General features: G+C 39.2%; 1 protein-coding gene across 3 annotated transcripts in view; it reads left to right on the forward strand.

The window, feature by feature from the left end:
* Nucleotides 1-24,728, forward strand: part of AASS (aminoadipate-semialdehyde synthase) — a 53,857-nt gene that overhangs the window by 19,638 nt on the left and 9,491 nt on the right. For 2 of the 3 annotated variants that reach the window (XM_046020640.1, XM_046020642.1), the window contains 10 exons: nucleotides 1,139-1,287; nucleotides 2,712-2,834; nucleotides 3,204-3,315; nucleotides 12,748-12,807; nucleotides 12,962-13,029; nucleotides 15,417-15,538; nucleotides 15,730-15,856; nucleotides 18,318-18,428; nucleotides 18,522-18,630; nucleotides 20,211-20,351. In XM_046020640.1, coding sequence (XP_045876596.1) covers nucleotides 1,139-1,287; nucleotides 2,712-2,834; nucleotides 3,204-3,315; nucleotides 12,748-12,807; nucleotides 12,962-13,029; nucleotides 15,417-15,538; nucleotides 15,730-15,856; nucleotides 18,318-18,428; nucleotides 18,522-18,630; nucleotides 20,211-20,351 — 1,122 coding nt within the window. Of the gene's footprint in view, nucleotides 1-1,138; nucleotides 1,288-2,711; nucleotides 2,835-3,203; nucleotides 3,316-12,730; nucleotides 12,808-12,961; nucleotides 13,030-15,416; nucleotides 15,539-15,729; nucleotides 15,857-18,317; nucleotides 18,429-18,521; nucleotides 18,631-20,210; nucleotides 20,352-24,728 lie in introns of all 3 variants that reach the window. The other variant, XM_046020641.1, reaches the window with a different exon arrangement.

The raw sequence follows: 24,728 nt of genomic DNA on the forward strand, positions 1-24,728 counted from the left end.
ACTCTAATCCATTTCCTGTGGAATACTCTTTTCTATATTTACCTTGGACTGGTTAGTGCTATTGGCAAAGTGCAATGTCTGTGAGGTTTCATTTCAACCTAGGGTCATCCCTTCTATGGCCACAAATTACAGTCATAACCTCAGCCAGTTGTCTTAGAATCCATAGCATTGATTACAGAGGACTAGAGTGAAATAGCACAGTTACATAAGAACAGACCTGTCCCCATGGTACAGAAAATTTCCTGTAATCCAGAACCTTCTGATGGGGACACACTGGCCGTATCTTCTAAGAAGAAAAATGTATGTAGGTAGGAGTCACTGCGAAGTCCTCCTCAAAATCAGCAAACCAAAAAATAAATAAAAAGTGCGTGCATTTATTATGAAAAGAAATGTTTTAAATAATTTTAAATATGTTTGAACAATAAGATAGTAGATTCTGGTATGAAATACAGCTGTTAGGGCATGTAGAGCATGTCGTAGAGAAGGACTTTTACCTGTAGCTTGAGAATGCTTGAGATGTTTGGGAAAGAAAAATTATGAAACTAGTTTCAGATGAAAAATCAAAAATCTAGTAGATTTCCATCCCTTATCTTTCCCCCAATCACACAAATAATGGTGATTGGATGCCTTCCTAAATTTATAATGACCTAGTTACCATGTATGCATGTATGTAGCACGTTTGTCCATGGAGCTTACAGATGTGATCTGACTCAATCCTCACAGCATTCCTTTGAGGAATGGGGTACATGTTACCCCAGTCTGTCAGGTAAGGAAAATAGAGCCCAGAGAAGTTGAGGTAGCATGATGTAGATCCCACTACTGGTCGTTGAGCTGGGAATAGAGGGCTAGGTCACTTGATTCTGTCCTTTTCCTTTTCTTGGCCATGCACTACCTTAGAAAACAGAAATAATATATTTATGCTCATATACTTCTCTCTTGTGGAGTAATTCTACACTGAAATCTCGGTGGGTATTTATTGTCTTCACCTCACAGAATGACCACTGATGTGGCAAATAATAAAGTCAGTTTGAAGTAACATTAAGTTATTTCTCCTGAACTTTACTGATAGCTCTCTTTCAGCCTGCTGCTTTGAAATTTGCTATTGCCTATCTTTTTCAAGTTGGCACTTGCTTTACAGATTGCACCCTATACAACTTGTTTAATTAATGGAATCTACTGGGAGCAAAACACCCCTCGTCTACTAACTCGCCAAGATGTCCAGACTCTCTTGGTTCCAGGCAAGTCCTCTGTTGCTGGTGTGGAAGGCTGCCCTGCATTACCACACAAGTAAGGACTTTACTTCAGTAAGGATGGCAGTTTTCAGCAGCAGAGCCCACTCTTAGGGTATCATCTACAGGGGATTCACATATCACAGGATTGACTGTTAAAAACTAGTGGTCTGCTTTATTTCACTTGATTTCTTGGCTTCATTTGGCAGTTAACCTTCGTTCTTCTTAAAACTCTCTTCTCAACTCTTCAGGAAGCTCAAAGGTAAACTCCTTAGAGAGATCTTCTATGTCCCTATCCCCATCTCTCTCTATTCTGTTACTTTTTCCCCCCAAAATTCATGATTATTTATTTTCTTGTGTTTATGATTTTTCTCCCTCCTGTTAAAATTTAATCTTAAGGATAGGGGTCCTGTTTATTTTGGCAACAAGTACCCGGTACATTGCCTGACATATAATTTGTATTCAAATAATTATTAAACGTTGAATTATGTAATTAGTCAATAAATAAATCAGTTAATCACAGTAAATTGTGAACACCTCATCTGCCTGGCACTCTGCTAAGCTAAAGTAAGAGAAAAAATATGATTGCTACCCTCAGGCATGTAGCTGGCATGATGTAAATGCCAAGGGAGTACTAGGAGCAATAAATAGCTCAAGAATTTAGAAAAAAATAGGAACATTGGGCTCAGCAAAGCCTTGAAAGGGAAGACTGAGGAAAAAGAGAATTGCAGGTGGTCGGATTGATGCTTGATACGTATGGAACCACCAAAGCACAACTTAAGACACAGCGACTGGAACAGTCTAGCTCTAGTGCAGGGTTTATAAAGGCAAGTGGTAGTTGGAGGTTGGCAGGAAATTTTTGGTCAACCACTAAAGGATTTCAAATGCTGGGCTGAGATTTCTGTTCATAATTCTGGAGATTTCCCTGCATTAACATGTAAAATTATGTGGCTAGGTAGGCACAGACCTGTCCCCATGATACAAAAAGTTACCTACAATTCCAAACCTTCTGATGGGACACACTGGCCTCACCTTGAATGAAGAACAATGTATTTGTGTGTTCTGTAGTCATCGGTCATGCAGAGTCCCCCTCAGAATAAACCTTGGGCCCCTAAGTAGGGTGGAGGTAGTGTAACCAAACCTTCGTAAGTTCTTTAGAGTTGGCTGAATAGGTTAACTTTAGGTTGTTTCTTATGGTTTCTCTAGGGATGGAGGTTTCCACTTTGATTTTCTTTTTTCTCCACCTGCTCTTCTTTTTCTTCTTACTTTTGTGTATGGATACTAAAACTTATATTGGGAAGATTGTCTATATCCTAGATGAATACAGGGTCCTGAACAGTGAACTGTAGGGAAAAGAACTGAAGAGCCCAGGAAATATTTGGCTCCCACACTGAAAGTTGTTCACGTACCTTTCATTTTTATTCATCTTTGATCTTGTTGAGAAGTTCCATGCTCTGATCTGAGTATTGATGTTATTTTCAGACTTGTGGCAATATGTGACATTTCAGCTGACACAGGAGGATCCATAGAGTTTATGACTGAATGTACGACAATAGAGCATCCCTTTTGTATGTATGATGCAGACCAGCATATTATTCATGACAGGTGAGTTTGCTAAGGCTGTAGATCATAAGAGATAGATGGTAATACGTCACTTAGTTAACCTTGATGTACTAGTTTAAAATATTCAGTGTTTTACACTTTTGTGAAGGCTATGCAAATATCCAGAGCTATGCTCAAACATATTTAAAAATTTGGTAGAAAAACTACATGCAAATTCAAATACTTAAAAACATGTATATTATATTCAAATGGGAGCTGGGTTCCTGGAGAAAGTTTTGCTTATTTTCTTTTGTACTTTGGTACACAATTATAAATTATTATGAAATACGTATAATGGAGTAGACACCTGGAAAAGTCAGAGCTTACAAATAACATTTTATACATCTGAATAAAGTGTATTGCTATTCCTAGTGTTGAAGGTTCTGGGATTCTGATGTGTTCCATTGACAATTTGCCAGCACAGCTTCCGATTGAAGCTACAGAATACTTTGGAGACATGCTTTACCCTTACGTTGAAGAAATGGTAAGCTGACTGGTAGCATCCACAATTCTGTGGCTTTAAATAGAACTGTGGAGGGATCTTGGGAATGTTCTGGTCTCCAATACCTAAGAAATCTGCTGTAAAATGAAATGCCAGCCCTCCTTCAAAAGTATTTATAGACATTCATTATATATTCTGCTTTCTTGTCTCATGGGAAATATGATTATATAACTGCCTTCATGATTAATTGTAATTGGATTTATCTCTCATTATGCATATTTTATTAAGAATGTTCATGACATTGAGATAAGATTTCCTTTTTTTCACTCTTCTGCTGTCTAGGTCAATTCATGTTAGAACATTCTTACTGTGCTGTGATGAACAGATTTGAAAAATCAGAAATAGAGAAAATTTTACTCGCTTTTTGTCACTAATGGTTAGTTAAGTGACAGCTTTTGTTGTGGTCATGTATTTTTCATTGTGATCAGTGACTGCCAAAATACTGTGTTGTCTAAATGCCATTTCATTTGCCAGAAATAAGTGTTCTTATTTCAGTATGTATGTTAAGCATACTCTTCTCTTTCTGTGCTGAGAATTTCTATCTTTTCATACACTTTGTACTGTTCTTTATTATATGGACAGAGTTAGAAAAGCCTCTTTATAGTGTTTGCATCATATTTCCAAAATTCTGTGTCAGCTTGGGGTTGAACCTTACGGATTATCTTTTTCCTTAAAAATGGGTCAGATCATAGTTTTCTGGTTTTTTCCAGTTGCATAATTTGGGATTGTATCCTGGATGATGTGAATAGTTATGCTGTGGAGATTCTAGATTGTTACATTTTCCTGAAAAGGGTCGATTTTCTTTTTTTAATTAGCAGAGGTTAGACTTAGACTGGTTGAATTTAAATTGAAAACTTTGCCTCATCTGAGGTTGGGGGTAGCTCAAATGAAAGTTCAGCTCTTTCATCTTTACCTGGGTTGCTTACCTACACACACTCAATTTGGGAGTTATCCAGAGATTTAAACAGAGTTCACATGAAAGTTGGGCTTTGCTTTTTCTGAATCTGCCCTTTCTGGCATTTTCCACTCACATTCTGGAGGCTGTGGTTGCTCTAGGTTCTCTTCCTGCCTTAGCCATGAAAGGTCATGCCAGATGCTAGACTCATCTCTTTGGGGTTTCTTCCCCAGAATTATGGTGGAGCAAGTCTTTTTTACCTTATTTTTAAAAAATTTTAATTCCAGTATAGTTAACATATGGGGTTAACAGGTATGCAATACAGTGATTCAACAATCCTGTACATTACTCAGTGCTCATCGTGAAAAGTGTACCCTTAATCCCCATCACCTGTTTCACACATCACTCTACCCACCTCCCCTCTGGTAACCATCTGTTTGTTCTCTGTAGTTAAGAGTCTCTTTTTTTCCTTTGTTCCTTTGATCTGTATCTTTGCCCACATGAGGAAAATCATATGGTATTTGTTTTTCTCTGACTGACTTATTTTGCTTAACACTGTATACTCTCTGGCTCCATTCATGTTGTTGCAAATGACAAGATTCCATTTTTTATGGGTGAGTAATATTCCATCATGTGTGTGTATGTATAGGAGTGTATACACACACACACACACACAGAGATATATCTGTTTACACCACATCTTCTTTATCCATTCATCTTATTGATGGATACTTGGGCTGCTTCCATGATTTGGCTATGGTAAATAATGCTGCAATAAACATACGGGTACATATACCTTTTCTAATTGGCGTTTCCATATTCTTTGGGTAAGTACCCAGTAGTGGAATTGCTGGATCATATGGTGGTTCTATTTTCAGTTTTTTGAGGAACCTCCATATAGTTTTCCATAGCAAGTGTACCATTTTGCATTCCTATTAGCAGTACAAGAGGATTCCTTTTTCTCTGTATCCTCTCCTTCACTTGTTGTTTCTTGTATTTTTTTATTTTAGCCATTCTGTTAGGTGTGAGGTACTGTTTCATTGTCATTTTGATTTGCATTTGCCAGATGACTGATGCTGAGCATCATGTCATTTTCATGTGCCTGTTGGCTATTTGTGTTCTTTTGGAGAAATGTCTGTTCAAGTCTTCTGCCCATTTTTTAATTGGAATATTTGGGTTTTTTGGTGTTGAGTTATATCAGTTCTTTCTATATTTTGGATACTAATCCTTTATCAGATCATTTGAAAATATCTTCTCCCATTCAGTAGGTTGCTTTTTTAGATTGTTGATTGTTTCCTTTGCTGTGCAGAAACTTTTCATTTTGAGGTAAGTCCCAATAGTTTATTTTTGCTTTTGTTTCCCTTGCCTATCTAGAAAAATGTATCTAGACATATCTAGAAAAATGTTGCTATGGCCAGTGCTAGAAAAATTACTGCCTGTGCTGTCTTCTGAGATTTTTGAGGTTTAGTGTCTTAACATTTAGGTCCTTAGTCCACTTTGAGTTTATTTTTGTTTAGACTGTAAGAAAGTGGTCCAGTTTCATTCTTTTTCTGTAGCTGTTCAGTTTTCACAATACGATTTGTTTGAGAGTTTTTCCCCATAGTGTGTTCTTGCCTTCCTTGTCAAAGATTAATTGACTATACAACTGTGGCTTTGTTTTTGAGCTCTCTCTTTTGTTCTATTGATCTGTTGTCTACTTTGTGCCAGTACCAGACTGTTTAGATTACTACAGCTTTGTAGTATACATTGAAATCTGGAGTAGTCATACCTCCGGTTTTCTTTTTCTTTAAGATTTTCCTTATTTATTTGAGAGAGAGAAAGAGTGAGAGTGAGAGAGAGCACAAGCTATGGGGAGAGGCAGAGGGAGAAGCAGACTCCCCGCTGAGCAGAGAGTCCAATGCAGGGCTCCATCCTAGGACCATGTAATCATGATCCGAGCTGAAGATAGACACTTAACCAACTGAGCCACCCAGGCACCCCGTTTTTCTTTTCTAACATTGCTTGGCCACTCAGGGTCTTTTGTGGTTCCACACAAACTTTAGGATTGTGTGTCCTACTTTAGTGAAAAATGCTGTTGGTATTTTGATAGGGATTGCATTAAACCAGAAGATTGCTTTGGGTAGTATGGGCATTCTAACAATATTTGTCTTTCTAATCAGTGAACATGGAATATCTTTCTATGTGTTTGTGTCATTTTCAGTTTCTTTCATCAGTGTTTTATAGTTTTCACAGTATGGGTCTTTCACCTCCTCATTAAAATTTATTTCTAGATATTTTATTCCTTTTGGTATAATTATAAATGGGATTGTTTTCTTAATTTCTGTTTCTCCTGCTTCATTATTAGTGTATAGATATGCAGTGGACTTCTGTACATCGACTTTTGTACCCCACAACCTTACTGAATTCATTTATCAGTTCCAGCAGTTTCTTATGGCAGTCTTTAGAGTTTTCTATATATAGTATCATGTCATTTGCAAATAGTGAAAGTTTTACTTCTTCCTTACTAAGGTGGATGGCTTTTATCCCCTTTTCTTGTTAGATTGCTGTGGCTGGTATTTTCAGTACTATCTTGAATAAAAATGGAGAAAGTGAAAACCTTTGTCTTGTTCCCACCCTTAGGGAAAAGCTCTCATTTTTTCCCCATTAAGTATGATGTTAGCTGTTGGTTTTTCATGATTAGTTGACTTTCTTTAGTGGCGATCTTGGGTCCTTTCTCTTTTATTTTTTTTGCATATCTATTACTGATTTTTGATATTTGGTTCCTGTTCAGTTTGTATATAACATCTGCATATGGTAGTCTATATTAAAATGATGGCTGCTTAAGTTTGAACCCATTCTTTACTCCTCTTCCTCCCACATTTTAGGTGCATGAAGTCGTACTTTACATCCTTTTATGTTGTGAGTCCCTTGACTGATTTTTATAGATATACTTAATTTCACTGCTCTTGTGCTTCTTATTTTTCTTACTCCTACTTATGGTCATTCCTTCACACTCAAAAGAATCTCCTTTAACATTTCCTGTAGGGCTGTTTAGTGGTCATGAATTTCTTTACCTTTAGTTTGTCTGGAAAACTTTATTTTTCCTCCTATTCTGAATTATAGCCTCGCTGGATAGAGAATTCTTGGCTGCAGGTTTTTTTTCTGTCAGCACTCTGAATATATCTTGCCACTCTCTTCTCGCCTGCTAAATTTCTGATGATAAATCTGCTGATAGCTTTGTGGGGTTACCCTTATATGTAACTGTTTTCTTTTCTCTTGCTGCTTCTAAAATTCTCTCTTTATCACTACTTTTTGCCATTTTATTATGTGGTTTTGTGCAGATCTCCTTGGGTCGACTTTTTGGGGGATTCTCTATGTCTCTTGGATCTGGATTTTTGTTTCCTTCCCCAGAAGGAAGAAGTTTTCAGCTGTTCTTCAAATATATTTTCTGCCCTCTTATGTCTTTCTTCTTCTGGGATCCCTGTAATGTAACTATTATACTTGATTGGGTAACTGAGTTCCCTAAGGCTGTTTTCATTTTGTATTCTTACTTATTCTCTCATATGTTCAGGTTGATTGTTTTCCATTACTCTGTTCTCCAGGTCCCTGATCTTTTCTTCTGCTTTCTCTAGCCCACTGTTTATTCCAGCTAGTGTATTTTTAATTTCAGTTATTGAGTTCTTCATTTCTGATTGGTTCTTTTATGTTTTCTCTCTCTTTGTTAAGGGTCTCACTGAGCCCTCCACTCCTTCCTCAAGAGCATCTTACTTAGGTAGTCTCCACTTCACTTAGGTATTTTGCTGTGATTTTGTCCTGTTCTTTATCTGGGACATATTCCTCTGTCTCATTTTGTCTAACTCTCTGTGTCTGTTTCCATGTGTTAGGAAAATCAGCTACATTTCCTGCTCTTGAAAGTAGTGGCCTTATAAAGAAGAGGCCCCTAGTGCCCTGCAGTGCTATGTTCCCTGTACATCAGAACTGGTACTTCAGGGATGTCTCCTCTGTGTGCTGTGTGCACTCTGCTGTTGTGGCTGAGCCACTTTTTTCTTCAGTCATCATCTACAATGGTCCTATTTGCCTATTATGGGCAGTGTTTGGTCCCTGTGACATTAATAGGTTGGTCTGGGGATGCCTTGGGTTTAAGTTGTGTCAGACCTGGCATTTGCCATAGACGCAGTAGCACTGAGGTGTAGATTGCTTTCCCTGTTTTGTCTTCTGTAAAGCTTTTGTGGGTGAGTGGGGCCTGCTGTCAGATCAGCTATCTGTCCCCAGCCCACTGCTGGGGTTCAGTCTGACTGGTGTGTGTAGTTCTCTTTCCCTCTTATGTCTTTCTTCTTCTGGGATCAGGGGCAGGCATCACTTTGGAGTGGCGCTGGTCCATCGGGGCTCCTTGCATACTGGTGGCCTTTGGATGGGCTCAGACCAAGAGTTTATTGGAGGGGCTTGATCTGCGGAAGACTGTGGTGTCAGTTGCGGGGTATTAACAAAACTTGCAAAGGTCTTCCATGGGAGGAGACACTGAGCTGAGGCCTGGCTTGAGGGAGTGTGTCCGCAGGGGAACACATAGGTAGGCACACTGTTATCAAGTTAGGTAGGAGTGTAGGTTCTATGCTGCTTTCAGCTTGTGGTATGTGTTTAGGCTGAGGGGTGGGGCAGGGAAATAGTGCAGGCCAGCTCCTTTATTCCTGGAGAAGTCTCTCATGGATCCATACCCCCCCAGCACATGCTCTGAGATTAGTAAACATATCTTCCTCCCATATACCCCAGGCTTTTTTTTTTTTACGATTTTATTTATTTATTTGACAGGCAGAGATCACAAGTAGGCAGAGAAGCAGGCAGAGAGAGAGGGGGAAGCAGGCTTCCTACCGAGCAGAGAGCCTGATGCGGGGCTTGATCCCAGGACCCTAGGATCATGACCTGAGCCGAAGGCAGAGGCTTAACCCACTGAGCCACCCAGGCGCCCCTACCCCAGGCATTTTTTAAACTGCTCCTTCTGTGCTATATCTCAGTAGGGCTTTTTCTTGTGCTATTTCTTTAAAGGTAGGGACTCAGTTTCATCTTGGCCTCCTATGCTCTTTCAGAGTTTTAAAAATCCTGCAGATTTTTAAAGTTCCAGGTTTTAAGTACCAGTGCTTATAAAAAGCTGTAAAATTCAGTCCTTCTGGTTTCCAAAAGCAAAAATTATGGGGATTCATCTTCCTCTGTGGGTTTCCCGATGTAAAAGTTTGCTTCTCTCCCTTCCCTGTGCCCGTATTGTCCCTCCCTCCTGTGGAAAGTCCTTCAAATCCCTTCATCTCAGCCCTTCCTGCCTTCTTCAGTGTAGCATCTTCTCTTCATTTAGCTGTGGAGAGTTTGTTCTGCCAGTCTTCAAGTCATTTTCTGGGTTATTTAAATTGATGTGATTGTCATCTAATTGTGTCTGTGGTAAGAGGTGAGCTTAAGGTCCTCCTTTTCCATTGTTTTCCCTAGACCAAAAAAAGTCTTATCTACCCTTTGAAGCGAAAAACTGAGGCTTTTCATTTTACCTGGTTTTACTCAATGGGAAGATTGGTCTGAAAAAACCAATTCACCTTTGCTGGAAAGAAAATACATTTAAAAAAGTGGTATGTTTTTGCTTACATAAACTGGCAGTTAATAGACTCTTAGGCAATGTGAGAAGGTTAAAATTATCTGACAGTGAGGTGTTGGAGGTTTTTGATCAGACTGAGACAGGTGATATTGCTTAGGTGTTTGATGACTACTGGCTTCTCTAAATTGTCATACCTTTTTCCTTTTATACATCATGATAGTCCTCTGAACAGTGTGGTGGGATTGTCTTGGGGGCATCTTTGTCAGTAGGGTCTTTAAGCACTGGACATTTTTGAAAATTTATGGCTTTATATTATAGTCTCGATACGTGTGTTCTGCTTACCACTAAAAAAATTGTGTGTGTTCTCTTCTGATAACTGTATTGGAGCTGTATTTAAAGTATATGCACTGTCAGGGCACCTGTGTGGCTCATCTCAGTTAAGCATCTGACTGTTGCTTTTGGCTCAGGTCATGATCTCAGCAGGGTCGTGGGATCGAGCCTTGCATGGGGCTCTGCTTGTCCTCTTCCCTCCACCTCTGACTGTCTCCCCGCTCTCTCTCTCAAATAAATAAAATCTTTTTTAAAAAAAGTATATGCACTTTTACCCCTAGATTTTCCTTTTTGACATAAGGTTCAGACCCCGTGGCATTAAAGGCTGTCATTCTGAACCAATAGAGAAGTTTGTTTCACTTGAATTAGTTACATATTTTTTGCCTGCTGGAACCATGAAGAAAATTAAAATATAACTTCTGATCTTTCGAGGCATGAGGTCCAGGAAGTGGATGAGACAGGTGTGCAACCCTGCCATAAGGTGGAATATGACAGCCATTAGGAATATGCTAATGAAGTTGTGGAGGGAGAGGCTCCATCTTGTTGGGTAAAGTCCAGAAAGGTTTTATGAAAGGTGTGACATTTGATTTGGCTCTTGACAGATGTATAGGATCTGTTCATTTGCATGGGAATAAGAGGCATGTGATGGAGACAGGAGAGCAAAGGTGGGAGTTCATTTAACAGAGTGTTTCTGTAAGCTGTCAAGTAAGGTATGTAAAGGAAGGTATGTTGGTTCTACATTGGAAAGGGTCTTGACACCAGCATAAAGAGCTTGAAATTGATGTAGGAAAGAGTGATGAGCTCTCAAAGGTGGTATATGTGAAAGTGACAAGGACCCTTGTGTCTGCACTTTTGTCATGGTTGAACTCCAGCAAGTTAAATGCAGTCATTCAGCAGCCTTTTGTTGTCTTTCCTGTTTGTCTTTCTTTGGGTGGACTCAAGATAGTTATTTCATTTTCTTGGGGGAAAATCCATGCAATTATTGCATATATCCATTTACATATTTATTGAATATTTACCATTTTATTGCACAGGCAAGACGCCAAGTGCAGTTCTTAGCTTCAGTCTGCTTAGGGGCGGATTTTGATAAAGGCTTCACAGAGGAGGTAGTTCTTAGCTGTTTCTTGGAGGCGGAAGAGTGGGAATTCCATGCAGAGGCATCACATGTGAAGCATCCACATGGTATAGTACAGAGGCATGGGAATGCTAATGCAGATGAGCGTTAGTCTAGTTGATAGGACTAGAGTTTTGGGTATGAGACAGAAGGGAGAATTAAGGTTGGAGAGGCAGAGACACACTGTAGAAAAGTCTGGGGGGCCACATAGGGAACTAGAGACTGGATCTTGAGGGTATTAGAAAGCTACTGGATTATTTTAAATAGACACAGAAGAAATAATCAGGTTTGTGTTTTAGATTGAAGATAAACGGAAGGAGAGAGGTGGGAGGTAGTTGCCCTGGACTCAGAAAGACCTGAGGAAGGCCACAGAATTAGGTATAAACAGTAGAGAAAATGGAAGGATATACAAGAGTTTGGTAGTTAAGCCATATGCCAAGTAAAATTCGAATCGCATTTTGTTATTTGCTGATGGCTTCTGGTAGGAGGCGGGGTTGGTAGGTGGGGGAGTCAGCTTGATGAGGGAATAGTCAAAGATTTATTTGTTTTACAGAGAGAGAGAACATGAGTGGGAGGGTCAGAGGGAGAGGGAGAGAATCTCAAGCAGAATACATGCCGAGCACAGAGCCGGACAGGGGTCTCAACCACAGTCCTGAGATCATAGCCTGAGCCGAAACCAAGAGTTGGACACTTAACTGACTGTGCCCCTCAGGTGCCCCTGATACTTATTTTAATACAGTGAATAAATATTTCTCTGCCAGTATTTCGTAGGTACATTTTGCTCTTTCTCAGCTGGGTGACCACTCTAGACCTTAACCTACAAGGGTAAGGAGGGAATGGTTGTCTCATTGACCCTAAGGTCCTGACCATCAGAAGCAATACTATTAATTTACATGAACTTTACTCTAGGCAGTCTATTCAGGAGTTGGATACCTTGGAAGAAAGGAGGATTAGAAGGATGGTGGGTGTTAATCTGAGAGATGTGGCTTTTGTTGTTTTCCATGGGACTCTTTCTAGTGAGATAATGGGAAGACCGCATGACTCTTTGAGGTCTACTTTTTTCTTGATGCTTTTGAAATGCTGATGTGCCTATGCATAGAACCCTGTGGACCTGAGGGAGACTCCCTATTGCAGGGTTGATGGCTTTTTGTCTGAAAGGCCCATTCTCTCTTCTGATAGAACAGTGTGAACCTTTGGGGTGGGATTCAGGCCCTTGGAGTGGGCAAAACTTGTGGTGATGTTTGCCAGCATGTTCAATATGACACATCAAACTGTTTGGGAAAGATAAAGCAAAGATGATTGTAATCAAGTTTTAGTTTTAAAATTGGGACTTGTGCTGAAATTGTAGATTCTTGAGGGACAATTCATTGCTTATAGACTTCTATTATCAATTATTTGTATTCAGTGATCTTCAGAAAACTTGTGTAAATTCTTTTTCCCCTTTGACTAATATTTTAATATGGAAATAAACACCAAGATCTTCTCTGCAATGTCATTTATCTCCTACCAGTCTCATTTTCCTTTCAGATATTATCAGATGCGACACAGCCTCTTGAAAGTCAGAATTTTTCCCCTGTGGTGCGAGACGTAAGTTATGAAAATAGTTTTTCCATGGTTGTATTTTTTCCACTACCATCCTCTCTTACTCTCCCTTTCCCTTCCTCTCTCCATCTTTGTTACATGAGCCCCTTTGTGGGTGTAATATATGGACACTAAAATATCTTGTGTCATACACATTTAGGCAGTGATTACATCCAATGGTGTATTGACTGATAAGTATAAATATATCCAGAAACTCCGAGAGAGCAGGTAAGCACTATTCCTATCTTGGTTTTTTTGAGTATTTTTAAATGTTTCTTTGTGAGTTCATGACACTAGGTTTACATAATTTTGAAAATGTCTTTAGATACAGGAAATCCAAACTATGTGACTAGCTGAAACCAGTGGGAATTATTTTTCTCTGAACATCATTTTGGCTTGCTAAATTCCTGTTGTAGACTTGGGTGTAAGCAAGCAGGAGCCTAAAAAGTTGTTCTTTGGGTAACCCCTTGTTCTTTTTCTAGCATTTTGCATATTGATATGTCTCAGCTATTTTCTCAAAGAAAATAAGCACACTAACCCTTCCTGTGATACTTTCAGTCTGATTTTTAGTTGAGGGTTTGGACTCTATTTAGTTTAGTATAATGTTTAGGCAAGTGGTCTCTTATTTAGAAATGAAGAGAAGTAGTAAAGAAAGAAAATGGTGAGAGGTCAGTTTTCCCTGGGAATTCTTCTTAGGAGGAAGGTGCCAAACAGTAATGTGGTAAATGTACCCAAGAGAATAGTTCTCTTAGAAAGGTACTTAGCTAAGGCCCTTGTTTCCTTAATTGATTTTACTACTCAGAGTTTGAAAACATTGACATTTCTTTGGAATGTTCTGGTCCTCTTCAGCTGATTGTACTTGATTTGTGTTTATATCTGCTCCACTGGTCTATTCACATTTAACAAAATAACCCGTGCACTGAATTCTCAGGAGAGACCAGAGTGGGACGATTAAAAAGAAGCGAACAAACTGCCTTATCTTCTTTCTCAGCTCTTCTATCTGTAAGAAGTAAATAAAGAGATGTGCTTGGATCAAGTATACTACTGCTGTGCTTGTCCATCTGTGTTCGTTTTCTTACAGTTACTTTTGATGTGTCAGTGAAATATTCTGGCATGAGATACCAAGAGAGATTTGTTTTTGTTTTTTAAACTGGCTAGCACTATAGTCCTGTAGGAGTGTTTCTTATAGGGGAAACTTCACATATATTCATTTTTCATAACTCTCTGTATCTTTTGATTCTTACTATCTGATGATCTCTTATATTACTAATCCTAATAACATGTCTAACCTGACTAGTCACAATGATGTTTTCACTCTTACACACCATATTTCTTGTAGCAGCAAGTCTGCTAGGACTTGCTACCCTCCTTCCTGGTGGAATCTCTGTCAAGAGACTGATAAGGAAGATTGTATTTTGAAAGGAAATTTAAGTTATCTTAAGGATCTGCCTTATTTGAATATCCTCTTCTTCACTTAGCTCAGTGATTATTAACTTCCAGTGTTTGAAATAGCTGATGGGTGGACGGAATTAAAATCTAAGAGCGAGTTTTTAAAAATGTATTTTGAACATTGTATTTTTGGACACCAAAAGGATATAATTTAATTACATAAACTATAGAAAATGTTGTTAGAAAACATATAGAAGAACAAATAATTGTGTTCTTTTCTGTGAAATGGATGGGGGGTGGAGGTTAAAGGAGACTCACTTCATCAGTAATATGAGTGTGGAGGGTGAAGCGGAGCAGGGACATTTTGTATTTAAGTTTATTTTTATTCTCTTAGAATTAATGGAAAAGTTAAAGTTCGAGAGACATCTTGCCCAAAAAGATTGCAACAACAGAGTCTTCTGTTTATGTCCCTTGCACCAAGCCATTCCCATGGTCTTACAGTGATATCTGTGAATTTGATTGAACAGAGTTTTAATGAATATCTTCCATATTTAAGACAAAAGTTTGTTGAACATTAGTAAGACAGTCATGGTCTTGGAGGTCATAGCTTGCAGGAAAGGCAGAGAGTTAATCTGTCAGGAAGGGACAGATTCCAACAGAATAAATTGTTCAAGCATTAAAATCCTGCCTAGTAATTCATTTTAAATTTTTATATTTAATCCATGGCAATTGTGATTTTAAAAGTCTGGTTTTAATTATTTTCAAGTGATCCTAATGATAAATGACAAAGCGATGCCTGATATGGCAAATAATAATCTCCTTCTCAGATTGTTGTCCCCTTAAATTGTTGTGAGGAGTAAGGTTTCTGATGCATAGCCCCTGGCATGATTTTGAATCACGTCCTCTGGAAGGATAAAGTGTGAAACCAAGTTACTCAATTGTGGGTAAGCCAGGCAGTGGTCCAGCATGTGCACCTCACCAGTGGTTGGGAATTCATGGAAATCTATGGATGTATACCTCAGAGAAGTCAGGTCTGTTACTCATTGTACAAAATCTAAAATAATTAATGAAAAGTGTTGGTCTAGGGAACTCCTGTTGAGGTTCTTACTGTAAGAAATATTGCTTCATAGTCTAAGGTTTGATTTGTTTGTGGGACAGCAAGGTTTTGTTATTTAAATATGTTTTTGTTGTTCAGTTTTTCTCCCATTCCCCTCTTTTATTTATAGGGAACTTGCTCAGTCACTTTCAATGGGCACCAAGAAAAAGGTCTTGGTTCTTGGATCTGGTTATGTATCTGAACCTGTGTTGGAATATCTGTCAAGAGATAAGGAGATCGAAATCACAGTAGGTAAATAAGTCCTGATTTTTAAAGAAGAAGAAGAAGGGAAACTGATTTCAGTGCATGCTTACTCCATGAATTTTAGATGGCTATCTTGTTTCTAAACTTTGAGAAATTATTTTTGGAGATGTTAAAATGTGTTTTACTCTCTGACTAGTGAAGGGTAATCTAAAAACTGGACTTTCGTATTCTTGAAATAGGCTCTGACATGAAGAACCAAATTGAACAGTTAGGCCAGAAATATAATATTAATCCTATTAGCGTGGACATTAGTAAACAAGAAGAGAAGTTGAGCTCCTTGGTGGCAAAACAGGATCTTGTCATCAGGTTAGTATCTAGGAAGAGATAATTGCCGTGTGTTGTTGTTGTTGTTATGTCTCTCCTTATTTTCTCTCTCTCCTAAGTAAATTTTCAATTGAAGTATGTACCCAGAAATATGCCCAGATCATAAGTGTATATAGTTCAGTGAATTTTCACAGTGAACCCACTTCATAACCATCATCCACATCCAGAAACAGAATAGCAGTACCCCAGAAGCCCTCCGTGTGTCTGTTTCCAATATTAGCCCTATCCCTCAAAGGTAAGCACTATCTTGGCCTTTCATGTGTACATTAATTCTTGCTAGTTTTCAGCTTTGTACAATTGGAGCAACTCAGTATGTTCTAATCTGTGGCTGCCTTCTTTCTGCAACTCTGTGATTGTGAGGGTTGTTTGGTGTTGTTGCCTGTAATTATAGTTTATTCATTCTTATTGCCATGTATCATTTCATTGTGTGAATATATCCTCATTATCCCTTTGACTGTTGGATGTTCAGATTGTTTTTAGAATTTGACTATTATGAATTGTGTTGCTGTGAACATTTTAGTATTTGTCTTTTGGTATATACACATTTCTGTTGGATATTTATCTAGAGGTGGAATTGGTGCATCAGAAGTATTAGTGTTTCATATATTTTGGAGGCTATTTTGTTGTTTGGACTTACAAAGCTTAAGTGAAAATGAGTAGATTCTCTAGCCTTATGACTATTTAATTTTATGGGAGGAACAGATCTTGAACTATAGTGTTTACTACTGATAAAAATGCAGATCTAACTTCTAGGTGCAGAGCTACATGAGGGTACGCTATAATTAAACTGGGTTTTAAATTACCAAAGTGATAAGAATAGTCACTTATTCTTAGAATACAATTTTTCCAAGGTGGAAGAAGAAAACTACCTGCTCATCCATAATTAGGTGACTTTTATAGTTAGATCAGATTGAAATGATATCTTGGAGGAAGTTCTGTGATGTCCTACTTTAAAAAAAAATACAAGTCTCGAAAACATGCAGTAGGAAAGGTAATCTTGCGTGGGAACTTGTGCAATATTTCTTGATTTCTTTAAATTATAGGCTCACTTTAGGCACTTAAAATGTTATTCTGTTTATATAAATTTAATGTGCAATAATTTTTATTCAGCAAGAATTTATTGGTGACCCATAGATCTTGTCTGTCAGTAATATGATTATGATTCATAATGGAATGTTCTAGCTTCCTGAATAAAACAAAGGGAGTTTGTTTTGCCACATATAGATACCTAAATAAAATATTGGTTTTTTTTTTCCCATAAAAAAAGAAAACATTATAAGACACATTTGAAACTAAATCTGAAGCAAAATATGACAAGATAATGATCTGTTAATATGTGCATAGTTTGAAGTTTAGCGACGTGATGGCCTCGAAAAAAAAGTTTTCAGGATGAATTTGACAAATACAGTGATATAGTGTGATCATGTTTATAAGTTGTATTTATATTTTCATTGTACTGTGAAGCTTGTAGAACTTGAATATTGTTATGCAGTTGACAGGATGTTTTATTATTCCTTGGATAGAAGATGAATGCATTCATTTATATTAACATTTATGGAAATTCATTTTTTGTGATTGTGTAGTCCTAGTGCCAAATTAAAACACCAAAACAGACCTTAAGAAAACCAAATTGAAGTTAAATTTTGAACACAGTTTCATTTTTTGCTTAGCAGGTTAGATTAACATGTTAGATGTAAATTAACATGTTAATGTTAGATTAACATTTTTCGCTTAGCATGGTTAGATTTCTAACCATTTTGATAGCTTTTACACCGGTCAGTATCATTAAAGCTTATTTGCTTCTTTGGACTGTCTTAGATTCTACTCTGTAGTGTAACATCTGGGTCACTTTGACTTAGTTTAATTAACCTGATAACCATTTGGGAAATACGGAAGAAAAAGGAAAAGAACCTTCTCTTTCAGTAGGGGAACCAAGACAGAAAATCATAGAAATATAAGGGTGAATGGAATAAATTCCATTAAATGTTGCAAAGAAATAGCTGAATGAATGCAGAAGAATAGCTGGCTTTGGGGAAATCTGGGAGAGCTTCTTGGTGCAGATGCCTTTTCAGACATTTCTTTAAGTAGGGTATGACCTGGATGGGGGGTGAGTGGGTGGACATAAGATTCCAAGTAGAAGGTACAGTGACAGTAAAGTTCCAGAGCTAGAAAAGTACAGGCTGTGAGTGGAGAATTATGATAACTTCTTTGGTTTCCATATATGGTTTATGAAGAAGATAGAGGGAGAATAATGGAAAAATTAGGTGAAGGTCAAATTGTGGAGGGTTTTAAATGTGATAACAGGATGAATTTATTCTGTAGTTCTCAAAGAGTTATTGGTCACTTAGAATAATCAGAGTGATGTCTTAGCTTTAGTTCATTTCAAGGTACTTTCAGAGGTAGGATTGGGAAAGTTTCTGATTAGTTTCTCTCTGTTTTTAAGCTTGTTGCCTTATGCATTGCATCCTCTTGTGGCGAAGGCATGCATCACAAGCAAAGTTAACATGATCACTGCAAGCTACATCACACCAGCACTAAAAGAATTAGAAAAGAGGTAAGTTTCAAGTCATTTTCAGTAAAGTAGCTCCATGGCATTATTTTTGTTTTATATCCAACTTTTTCTCCCTCCCCTTCCTGCCTGTTGTAGTGTGGAAGATGCTGGCATCACAGTCATTGGTGAACTGGGATTGGACCCTGGTCTTGATCATATGTTGGCAATGGAAACTATAGATAAGGCCAAGGAAGTGGGAGCCACGGTGAGCCCAATTTACACCCAAAGGTCCATTTAGGAAAATACTAAATACTAGATACTTTCTAAAATACTAAATACTAAATACTTTCCATTTAGGAAAATACTAAAAGGTCCAGATTTTTATGTACAGAATAGTCTCTTTATAATTTTAATTAAGGAAGCTGCTATAGTCTAACTCATACTTTGACTAGAAGTTTCTAGTAAAATCTTTTAACTGCAGAAATATCTGTATGGTAAAACAGTGTCCAAGGCTTAACAATAGATTTTTAGAGAAATAGATGCTACTATAACATTTGTTTTAAAGAAAGATTTTAGACAGCTTTTGGAGATAGTAAGGTTTGACTTTTATTTTTTAATTCTTTTTTAAAGTAGCCCTAAGAACAATCATTTTTATTTTTTCCCACTTGATTTGTTTTTTATTATTTTTAATTATTTTATAAAATTTAAATTCAGTTACTTAACATAAAGTATATTATTAGTTTCAGAGGTAGAGTTCAGTGATTCATCAGTTTTGTATAATGCCCAGTGCTCATTACATCACATGCCCTCCTTAATGCCCATCACCCAGTTACCACATAAAAACACCCCCTCCCCTCTAGCAACCCCATCCCTCCACCCTCCTCCCCCCAGCAAACTCTTAATCGTATAGTTAAGAGTCTCTTAGGGTTAGTCTCCCTCTCTGATTTTGTCATGTTTTAATTTTCCCTCTCTTCCCCTATGATCTGTTTTGTTTCTTAAATGCCCTATACGAGTGAGATCATATGGTAATTGTCTTTCTCTGATTGACTTGTTTCGCTTAGCATAATACCTTCTAGCTCCATCCACATCATTGCAAATGGCAAGATTTCTTTCTTTTCTTTTTTTTTTTGGATGGCTAAGTGGTATTCCGTTGTATATATATACCACATCTTCTTTATCCATGAATGGATAAAGGCTTAACTTTTAAAAGTAGGAAAAATTCTTTGGAATATTTTCAGTCTTTGGTATATAAAGTATCTTTTATACATGAGAAGGAACTATTGAATATGAAAATGCGATGAGTCCGATTAAATACTTTAGGTTATATATATGTAACACGTATGCAATCACATATAGAATCAAGTTAATTAGAATTATATAAAGATTAATTATATTATGTATTAATTCTTTACTAATACTATTTATACGTACATATTACAAATATATAATCAAATTATAATCAAATGTATTATTTGAGCACAAAAGCCAGGAGGAACTGACCAAGCAGAATTGAATTAATAGTTGGATTTTTAACTAGCAAAATATTAGTCACAATCTCCAGTGAATTAAAAAATTTTTTTAAAATATTTAAAAAATTTTTAAAGATTTTATGTATATATACATACATATATAGCATGTATACACATGTATGTATATATATATTTATATATATAACTATAACTGACTTAATAAATGGAGTTTGGCTTTAAGGAAGGGTTAAAGGCTTTAAGAAAGCCTTTTGAAAAAAAAAGCCTTTTGAAAGCCTTTGTAAATGTTGGGAAAAAATGCAGCAAGTTCACCTCATTTATCCCATTTCTGTCATTGTCTTTCATCCCTTATTTTCAGATTGAATCTTATATTTCCTACTGTGGTGGGCTTCCAGCCCCTGAACATTCAGACAATCCTCTGAGATACAAATTTAGCTGGAGTCCAGTGGGAGTTCTGATGAACATAATGCAGCCTGCCACCTACCTGCTCAATGGAAAGGTAAAGGATTACCAACAAAGCTTTAGAGATACAAACCTGCAGTAACTGTCTCGGAAAGTCCAGACTCATCCTCCCTGAAACCAAGGCCTTTGGTATTGCCTGTGCTGTGTCCTCCATTCTCTCCTCCACCAGTGTTTCCCACTGGGTCTTGTCTGTTCCAGTTAGTGTGGTCTGCCTGCTGTTCCCAGCAAAGCCTATGCTCATTCTTTTTTCTTCGCCTTCTTCCAAGTTGTTCCTGCAGTTTGCAAATTTACTTCTCAGCTTGTCTGCATGTATAAATACAGGTTGACGTGTGATTTATTTCAGCAGGACAAACATTTACTGGGTCCTAAATACGTGCTGAGTCCCTAAATGAGTGCAAGGCACTGAAGGTGGTCACACTGAACGAAGTCCTTGACCTCGAAGGATTCACAACTGGAATGGGGTGGCTCTTGGAATGGAGGGTTTAGTGGATCAGGGAAAGAAACTAACTTCTTTCCCAGCTGCTATGTGCCAGAATACAAGAGCCCTTGGAATTCAGTGTTATTTTCATCATTTTGTGGTAAGGAAGCCATGGCTCGAAGAGAATGCTCAGTCATTCAGCTGGGATTCAAACCCAGGTCTGACTAATCCCAAAGTGTTTTCTGTTTTACCAGATTATCTCATGGGAGGTAAGACGCACTGGGATAAATGGCTAAGGTCCAGTGGGAGAAGTTCTGGAGGGAGCTTAAGTGCCACGGGATACGGAGGAGAGAGCAGTTGATGTGACCTTGGCGGCGATGGGGGAGAAAGTTGGCAGCAAGAGATGTGCTCAGCCTGGGGGGATAAGCAGGTGCCGGCTGGGCAGGGACGCTGCCTCCCTGCTGCTGAGCGCCAACTGCATTTGATCCTTGCGACCGCCCAGTGGGTGGCCTGGCTAACTCAGTAGGAAGCGAAGGAAGCATGGCTAACTCAGCCACAGTCCCAGAGACCACCAGGTGGCACAGGTGGGGCCCAGAGTGCACTCGGTTTGCCTTCCTAGTTTGTGCTCGTAGCTGTAAGGAAGGATTCCTCCGAAGAACACGTGTAACTGGACTGTCGGCTTCTCTTGAAATTCTGTGCTCTGGGCACCTCACCTCTCCCTAGCCCTGCAGGGAGTGGTGCATGATGGGATAAGCTGTGTGTCTTACAAAGATTATTCAAGCAGCAGTATTACAAATTCCCAGTGTATCTGAATTTAAACGTATTTTGTGTTCAAAGGAATAAGTTGAAAGAAGTTCTCAAGACACAAAGTGAACATTCTTATCAGGCATTGTCTTCTGTGCTTATGGAGTGTACATTGTAGCCTTAACTGCAAATTGGACTCACCAGGCAGGTTAGAAAATAATGAGGACTGGGCCCATCCCCAGAGATGCTGATTTGCCTAGGTTTGGGGATCTTCAGAAACTCCCCAAACGATTCTGATGTGCAGCTGAATTTGAGAAGAGCTGATTTAGCAACCGGAGGACTGTATCCGGCTGCACTTAAAACACTAGCAAACAGGCAGGACACTGATGCTGGAAAGACATGCATGTGTTTCAGGATATGAACCAGGACCCCTGAGCTCTGCCAAGTGCTGACATCCTTCATGGCACCACTGAAGTCCAGGCAATGGTAAAGGTCCACTGGGCACTAACCCCTGATGGTAATGAGGCTACCGATATCCCACCCAGTTCTCCACTTCTCAGAATCGTGAAGGTTTGGGCCTGAAACAGTCTTGATGTTCTGCAGAGCACATCCTTATACCCTCTGCCTGCCTCCAGTCACGTGTAGCAGCTCCTTCCACCACCTGATGTCCCGAAAAAGAGACTAGCCCATGTTTGGTGTACACTGACATGTGAGTGCAGGGAAAATTCTTGCTTCCATTGGACAAATGCTTATTTTCAGGAAGCCATATAAATGAGAAGGTGATAAGCACGGAAGGGTCAGCAGAGTGCAGCCTGTGTGGGAGGAAGAGTGTGGGCTTTGATGTTAGTGGGCCTGGCTTCGTGCTCTGCTCTACCGTGACCAGCTGGGTGGCGCTAGAACCATCTGTGAACCTCTCTTAGCTTTGGGTTCCTTGTCTGAAGATAAGGCTGTGTGGGGTCCTTACCGTGGGGCCACTGAGCTCCCATAGATGGCAGTCTGCCTAACAGCAGGTTCTCCGGCAGGGTGTAAGGCTCCAGCAGAAATTAGCTATGTAAAGAAATCGATAGTGGTGAGTACTCAGGAAAAGCAAGAGGTTATTTTCAGGCAGCAGAAGTTGTGTGTATTGAATTTGAAGTTTCTCCCTTTCATCCCAAACTCCTTTTGTAAAAAAGGAATGCTTTTTGCATCTCCCTGACACTGTGGAGGAGGCTGAGAGAAAACATGATGCTTCGCTTTTCTTTGCTAAAATGATACTTTTTTCAAGGTCCCACTCAAGTTCCCTCTTGTGGATGCAGCTTTTTCTGACCACTCCAGCCCCCATTCACTATTCTTTTGTCCAGACTCCTACACTTTGTATGTGTGTAAGAAGCTTCCGGATGCTGTATTATTCGCTCAGTAATTCAAGTGCATCTGTCTGTCTCCCAACCCAGATTGTTAAACTTCTTAAAGCTTCTCTTATATTCTTGTCCCTCCGTCCCCCTGCCGCTATCACCCCCACCATGGAGCAGGCATGTGATTCAGGGACTCATGATGGAGGGTCAGGTGACCTCTCTGGTTTCTGTTTAAAGTTGAAGGCTTAAACTTTTCCAGCAACTCAGGCTGTGGCCTGTGATCTAGGATGTAGCTCATTGTCCTACATCCTTGCAGGAATTTTCCAGCCACTGGCACCATTTTTAACTTCTAACTTCTGATGGTGTTTCTAGCAACTAGGATTCCCTTCCATGTTATTTTAGTTCTGTCCTCTCCGAGGGTGGTGGGACACTGGTGGCACCGAGGAGCGACGTGGCAAGAACTTTGCCATCATCTACTTCAGCCTCCTCTCCCAAGCCACTCCTAGTAAAACACATACTCTCCGGGTCCTGCTAGCTCTGAAAACACAACTCTGAGATAGGTTTTGTAGCTTTCTTCCCATTGCCTGCCCCTGCCCAGACTGCAGTGCCCAGCCCTCCTTTGTAGGAAGAGCCGCTGCTCTCCATTGCCCGTGGTGCATTTTGAGTGCAGTTTGCAGGAGTATCACTGGTGTCATGATCTGGAATGCCACACCTGGTCAACGAGTAGCCTTCTCAAAATACTGGTACACAAATAAGCACAATTAGGGGGACAGTATGGTCTAGTCGAAAGAACATGGACATTGGAGTCAGACCAGGTTCAAATCCGCCTCTGGGTGACTCCCAGTTTCTGCCTTTGAAAAATGGGTTTGTGCGAACTAAAGGTAATGTATATAAGGCACCACCACAGAATGAGTCCTGTATTTCCTGTATTTAAATGTTTTGTCAGTTTATCAGTCAAGCTTACTGTCAGTCAGTGGCTGGGAGACGTGTGGGTGTGGGAAGAGTTGGATTTAGGGCAGCCTGTGGCCACAGTGGGTAATGGGCCACTGTTTCTGCTGACAGTGGGTGTTGGGAGTGAGCCCCTGCCGAGTCAGAAAAAACTGCATATTGTCTGCCAAATAAATAAATATGTCTTTCTTCATCCAAACCATTAATAAAATATTAAACACAGGATAGGGCTTGTTTGTGAGCCCCACGATACACCACTGAACTCTGTATTGATGCCAGATGACAGTGATTACCCAGTAATTTGGGGGACAAGTTGTTTTGGCAGCTGTCAGTCTCTAAGTGAGTCATTACTGTTCAGCTGATATTTCCCTCTTTTCTTCCAAGGATCTCATGATAAACTTCTGAACCAACTGATTTATTTCTGATTAGTAAGGTGCTGGAGTATAGTAGTCTCTACTGAATTTTTCTTTAAAACTATTTCCTAATAAGTAGAAAACAAACAAATAAGCAAACTTTAGGATTGCCATGAGTTCTAGAAGTGAGATGTGTGTGGAGACCCTAAAAGTTTGCCTTCTTACTAGATTTTTTTTTTTTTAATTTTTAAAATTTTACTATTCTGATAGATGAGTGTGAAAGCACTAGGGCAGAAATGATCCCTCTGGAAATGTTCACTGTGCAGTCCAGTAGAGTTTCCTAAGAAAGTTAAATGAGAAGCCCTTGGCGTCCTTTGACTTCTCCCTCCTGGAGTTGTAGTGGGGCTTGGTGCTCTGCAGACCTAAGCCTTTAACTGTAGACATGCCACCAAGGCCTGACCCCTCCTGGGCCTGCAACCACCTCCACAGCCCTTTCCTTTTCCTCTCTCAGGACAAGGCACTTGCAGAACCCATCTATACATAAGCTCCAGGGCTCAGTGGATTGAACTTCTAGAAGACTCCTGTGGGTGCTTCTGTGCAGCTGCAGACATGTGGTCAGA

The sequence above is a fragment of the Meles meles genome, chromosome 10, assembly GCF_922984935.1.
Source record: "Meles meles chromosome 10, mMelMel3.1 paternal haplotype, whole genome shotgun sequence".
Taxonomy (NCBI): Eukaryota; Metazoa; Chordata; class Mammalia; order Carnivora; family Mustelidae; genus Meles; species Meles meles.